This window comes from Corvus brachyrhynchos, unplaced genomic scaffold, assembly GCF_000691975.1.
Source record: "Corvus brachyrhynchos isolate BGI_N302 unplaced genomic scaffold, ASM69197v1 scaffold66, whole genome shotgun sequence".
In the NCBI taxonomy this organism is placed as follows: domain Eukaryota; kingdom Metazoa; phylum Chordata; class Aves; order Passeriformes; family Corvidae; genus Corvus; species Corvus brachyrhynchos.
In genome coordinates, this window is record NW_008238440.1 from 3,314,062 (window position 1) to 3,320,192 (window position 6,131).

At 46.3% G+C, this 6,131-nt stretch overlaps 1 protein-coding gene across 1 annotated transcript; it reads left to right on the forward strand.

The window, feature by feature from the left end:
• Positions 1-6: 6 nt before the first annotated feature.
• On the forward strand, positions 7-6,055 carry LOC108447240. The gene is made up of 2 exons (XM_017736591.1): positions 7-52; positions 2,528-6,055. Exon 2 carries the CDS (start codon positions 2,666-2,668, stop codon positions 4,025-4,027), a length of 1,362 nt encoding a protein of 453 aa, XP_017592080.1. The 5' UTR covers positions 7-52; positions 2,528-2,665; the 3' UTR covers positions 4,028-6,055.
• The last annotated feature ends 76 nt before the right edge of the window (positions 6,056-6,131 follow it).

Consider the following 6,131-nt stretch of genomic DNA (forward strand, 5'->3'; position numbering starts at 1 on the left):
CTGCGTCAACCTCCTGCTGTGCCCCTGGCGCCGGGAGATCCGCTCCCTGAAGGTACGGCACTGCAGCCCGCCCCGGGGCTACGAGGCCGCTTCCCCGGGCCGGGGCTCGGCAGCGGCACCGGGAGGTGGAGCGGGATCAGGGGCACATCCTGCTCGGGACAGGGTGCTGGGAGCGGGGCCGGGGCACATCCTGCTCGGGACGGGGTGCCCAGTGCAAAGCGGGTGTGCTCAGAGACGTTCACTGGCCTTCACAGGCCTTGTCCTCGCTGAGGCCGGGAGTGCTGAGCAGCTCCGGGGGTTGGGAACGGAACCTCTCGGCTGTGGTGAGACAGCAGAGAAGGTAAAAGCTACTCTGAAAGGCTTTGCCTGTCATCATACTAATCTTTAACCGAAATCTGCCTGTAAGTAGGGATGTTTTTAGCAGTGGCCATCTCCAGTGGCTTCGTGCCAAAAGCCAGGTGAGCCAGTGCTTCTCTGGTCCCTCATGCCGGCTCAGAGCCTGCAGCTGCTGGAGTGGGCAGGGAAAGCCCCTTGGAAAGAGGAACTGCTGTTGCTTTTTGCAGCAGGGTGGTCACAGTTACCACACTTCCCCAGCACACTGAACCCGTCCCATTGCCCAGAAGACAACAGCCATCTTCACACATCCCAAATTTAAACAGAATCCCCAAACACCCAAATGCAAACTTACTTCCTTTGCTTTGGCAACAGGTACTAGTGAGGAAAAGCCATTTCTTTGCTTCTTCCTGCACTTAGGTCTCGCATATGGATTCTCAGTCAGCTGTAGATGCCTGTTCTTCTCATTCATCTCCCTAAAACAGGGCAAAGCATAAGATAGTCAGGTGTACACTTCATGGGTTCAGCTTTTCCTAACATGAGAATCCTAGGCTGCACTGTGGATAACCCAAAGGGCAAGAAAGCCTGCTGCAGGCCTGAAGTAATTCTGCTGCAAGGCACAAGTTGGAGAACAACCAGTACCTTGTGTACATACAGATTTGATAAAAAGCTACTGGCTATACATGGAATAGTATTTCCCATGTCCTGCCTCTCACCTCCTCTGATGTCCCTGCAGTGCCTGCAGCTGCCCCCACTTCAGAAGAAACAAAAGGAGGGGAGTGCAGGACACTCTTGACAAATTTATGTGAGAATTTTACTGTGGCATTTTTGGGGGTCAGTTTTGTTTTCCTGAACCTCCTGCTTGTGACACTAATGCCCAGGGTTCGGCCTTGGTCTGTCCCAAGCTGGGCAGCCTGAAAACAAGGTACCCCACTCCTGGAAATTGTGACTTTGCATTCCTACCTCTGTTCTGTTATGACTTGCCAGGAGTTGGTCATGCCTAGCTCAGAATAGTCTCTCCTGTCACAGGGTTTCAGACAAAACCAAAAACCACTTCCAGGTTACAAACTAGGCCTCGTGCCTGGAGTAGCTCTAAAACCAAGCACATGTTGAACAATTTTTTTAAGTTTTTGCACAGCAGCAGCATTTTATTGCTGTTTTGCAGACAGCTTGTGCAAAGAGAGGTGTTTGGGCAATATTTCTTTTAGAATAGTCTCCCTGCAGAAAGGTGCTTTCAAACAATGGCAGTTTAATTCAAGGGTAGTAAAGTTCACAGCAGGAGTCTGTAGGAAAATGTTACAGACTTCTCAGCAGCTTCTGCAAGAAATGTGATTAACAGTGAGTGCATCATATCTGTTTCTTTAGGAAAAGACTCAGTGATTCATTCAATGAACCTCTGTTTGTTTAAAAAGCTTAGGTTTAGCAGAACACATAAGGTTTATTTCTGAGTTTCTCTAGTTTGATTAAAATTATTTTCTTACTCTCTTCCTTTCTGAATATGGGTACTCCTAGCCAAGACCCCAGCAGGTTTAAACTGGAAGGGTACAAAATTATCATTACAATCTGACTTATTTGGAAGAATAGACCTTTTACTTTTATGTCTCATAAAAGCAAGCAGTTTTGCACTGGGTGTTAGCAAAGTAAGTCTTCCCACGCTACATGGTCCACCAGTGATGTATGCTGGGATAGCAGGCCAATCTCGATCTCTACAAATGAAAAATATTCCACGTGGTAATTGAAAGGGAGTATCATATACAGAATGAATTAGAGAAGTATAATTGCACTATGAGGTCTGATTTTTATATAAATTGTGATAAGGAGTAACATCCTTAATTAAAGATTGACCCTTGTTTGTATAATTAAATTTGATACAAAAGGTCATCTATGTAGAACCAAGGATCTCTAATTCCTGAGGTTCAGAAGATGCCTTGGGAAGGTGAGGAAAAAAAAAACTACACTGAAAGTGATGTGCTGTAGCAAAGCTACAATGCTCGAGAGGCTGCCAAAATAGTGCTGTTGGAAAAGCCTCAGTCACTGCAATTCAAAATTCAGACTTCTAGGAACACAGTTTTGAAGTATGTTTTGAAGCAAGTTTTGAAGTATTTTTGATCTTTAGGAAATCAACTATTTCACATTTCCCTGCACCCCACTCCCCCAGTGTTCACCGGCTTTTCCATGTTGCGTTCTGTTCCAGACCTTCACTGGGAATTTTGTCTACTACATCCAGCCAGTGCTCCCAGAGGACATTGTGAAAGCAGTCCTGGAGAAAATAGGTTATGTTGCAACTACAGCGACAGAGTTTTCACTTGTCGAAAAGAGAAACAATGAGGAAATGAAGCAGACTGCATTTGAAATATTCCTGGCAAGACTCGAGTGTGAAGCCATCCTCGAAGTGACAAATGAAGAAAAACATGGCAATTTGGAGAAGAGCCTGCAGCAGCAGGGAACACAAACACATCAGCATCAAGGAGAGGAGGATGAGGAAGATCAGACGCCCCAGAGAGGAGACACCAAAAGTCTGGAAAATGAAGGGAACAGTGAGACACCTTTGTGCCTTGCTCCCCAGCAGAAGTGTTCAGCTACCTGTGCTGTATCCTTTGAAGCTGCTGGGAATCTGAGGATCAAAGGGGACGTGGCTCAGTCAGCAGCTGCTGCATCTCCCACCAGCCTCCAGGAGCACCAAAGGAAAGGCATCAACGCCATGCATCTCCCAGGCAAGTGCTCCGACAGCGAGGACTTCCTGATCAAATACAGTGACATTGTCATAGGACAAACACCGATTTTCGGTGAGAATCTCTCTCCAAAGGCTTTGGAAAAGGAGCCAAGAGCCAGTCTGAGTGAGGAGTGTGCCTTGGCAGTGGCTGCAGAGTCAGCTGCACGAGCGCTGGGGCCTGCACCTCTGTCCCCAGGAGCCAGCGGCCCCCCAGCCTTCGCCATGTTTGCTGACAGCTGCTGTGACAACAAAACCACCTTGGAGTTCGAAGCTCCAGAAATCCCAGAAGAATCAATTGAAGCAGAAATTAATGATGCCATAAATTGCATAGACCCAGCCCCTCGTGATGAACCCACTGAGCTGAAGTCTCTGCCCTATAAGGACTTTGCCCAAAACTGCAGCATCCCCAGGGAAGAGGATGTGTGTGAGCTGTCTTTAACCTTCACAAAACTACAAATCAAGGATGCTCAGGAAGAACTTATGTATCCAGTAGAGGAAACTGGCCAGCCTGAGGCAGTGGCATATGCAGGAACAAGTGAGAGGCACCTTAGAGAATTTAATCACTCCCAAATAAAGCATACATACCTGACTGATGCTGAGCTGCACAAGAGAGCAGCTTCACACACTGAGCCATCTTCAGGTCTGTGCTGCACTGCTGGGCACACGGAGGATTCCACTACTGGTTCTGACAGCAAGAGACTGTTCGTGGATCCTGCTAAGGCACACCCAGCTTCCGAGTGCTTCAGGCATGTTAGAGAGCCCCCCAACCTCACCTACATCCCCCCCCAAAGCATTGATGTGCAGCCCTCACACGGGGGCAGGACCAGCACACGGGGCAGGAGCCTGGTGCAGCCTGGACGTGACTCTGCTGGAGGCAGTGAAGGGAAGCTGCAGAACTGTAACTCACCGGTGAGTGACACCCAGGAGCCTTATGTCATCATCGACAGAACCGAGCAAGCCATGCTGTGCCATCACACTTGAGTCTGTAGTGCTTTTTTTGTAATCTGCTTGGGGGATTGTCCTCTCACCTGTGGCCTTGATCCTGTTTTCAAGGAGGTGATTCTCTTTGTCAAAACAGTTTTCAAAAAACCCACAACCACATCACCGCTTTGGGACAGTAAAAACCAGAAGGAGTTACACAAATTCTTAATGATCCCTTTGGCAAGGAAACCTGAATGGTCACCTTTGTAAAGGGTAGGCAACTTCCATAAGTTTAAATCCATTTAATTCATCAGTCAGATTCCTTCTGACTGTTCTTAATGCCAGCTGGGCATCCTACTTTTCTTTATTCCCCTCACAGACCTATTCCTGAAATACTCTTCCAGTACAAGGTAAATTCTTCTCAACTGGAAGACCCAGCTTTACAAATGCCATACTGGATTATACTCCTGTTAAATACTCCTGTTAACTCTCTGCATTCCTTTGAAGCTGTGTCTGAGCTAATTTTCCTCCTGACTTCAAAAACAGGTTTAGAAAGTTTGATAACATTCCTTTAGCTTTAAAGAGGGAAACAGCCCTGTGGACACTTGGTTTTGTAGAGGCATTAACCTGTGTTACAGGTTTTATATCTGCCTCCATTTGTTACCAAAGTATTTTGTGGCCACCACCACAATTTTCAAGAGAAGCCTTGAGCATTTTAACTGTTCACTGCCACCAGGAGAGAGAGGTCCGGCTACTGCTGCCATTTCCCTTGCCCCTGCTCCTGACACTTAGTTCTGCACTAGGAGTACACAGAATTCTTCTGCAAGCCACTTCATCTCACTAAAATGAAGGGGAAAAAAATCTTTCTTTGCCATTTTAGTAGCAGGAAAAAAAATCTGCTCAGAGAAGGATCCCAGTGAGCAGCAGAGGCAGGATCAAGGATATCCTGCAGGTGGGAGTGCTGTGTGAAAAGCTCAGGAGTGTTGGATCAACTGGAAGCTGGGATCCCAGCACTGAGAGCCTGTGTCACACACAACACTGAATTAATTTGGGAAAGCACACTGCTGCTGTACTTCAGCAGAGTCTCCAGTGCTTCTTTATACAGATATCTCCAAGGGGTGTCAGAGGATGGTGCCAGACTCTTTTGGGTGGTGCCCAGCAGCAGGACAAGGAGCAATGGCCACAAACTAAAACACAAAAAGTGTCACCTCAACATGAGGAAGAACTTGTTTCCCTGGAGGGGGCAGAGCCCTGGAATAGCTGCCCAGGGAGGGTGTGGAGTCTCCCTCTCTGGGAGATTCCAAACCTACCTGGACACATACCTGTGTCACCTGCTCCAGGTGACCCTGCCTGAGCAGGGCTTGGAGTTGGTGACCTCCAGAGGTCCCTTCCAACCCTAAAAATTCTGTGATTCTGTGCTACACTTGTTTCCTAGAAAGACACTTTAATACTGCTTCAAGTAGCATTTACAGTAGCACTGAAATGTGTGCTGGTTTGGGCTGGGGTAGAGTTAATTTTCTTCACTGTGGCTAATACGGAGCTCAGATTTGAATGTTAAAAAATGCCTTTCATGTATAGTTAAAATAGCTGAAATTAATTTAGTGTGAGTTGTTTATAACAGATTTTCATCCCCGAAAAAATTCAGAGGAGCGTGTGTGGATTAGACTAGAAAAACCTCAGGAACTGAAATACAAAGATTTGCTTTTTGAGCAACTAATGGTTGAAATTCTGTCATCCCTTGATTCCCGCAGTGTTGGAGAAACAGACCTTTGCCCAAGGTAACACCAGGTGACAGGACTGCCTTCAGCTCTGGGTTGTGAGAAATGGGTGTTAGGAACAAAAAGTGTTCTGACAAGTCACAGTGGCATCCTCTGGGCTGTAAGATTCTCTGTACTAAACCATTAAGTGACATTTTCTGTACTGTGCAAAATGTATATCCATAGGGAAATTATAATTAAGAACAAAGTCCAGACAACTGAACTTCAAATGTATAGAACCACTTTCACAGAAATTGTTCTTTTGGACTCTTAGAGGAGAAAAAATTTTGAAAGTTTAGCAGAAGGTATCAAGAATATCTACTATCCCCCTATAAAGAAGCTGCAATAAGTAAGATAATTACTTAGCACACAAAATCTTTTAAGCTAGAATTCTAAAGGTTGACAAC

What these genes read in the sequence shown, in the direction of transcription:
- LOC108447240 (XM_017736591.1), top strand. Translation starts at nt 2,666, where the DNA reads ATGAAGCAGACTGCATTTGAAATATTCCTGGCAAGACTCGAGTGTGAA.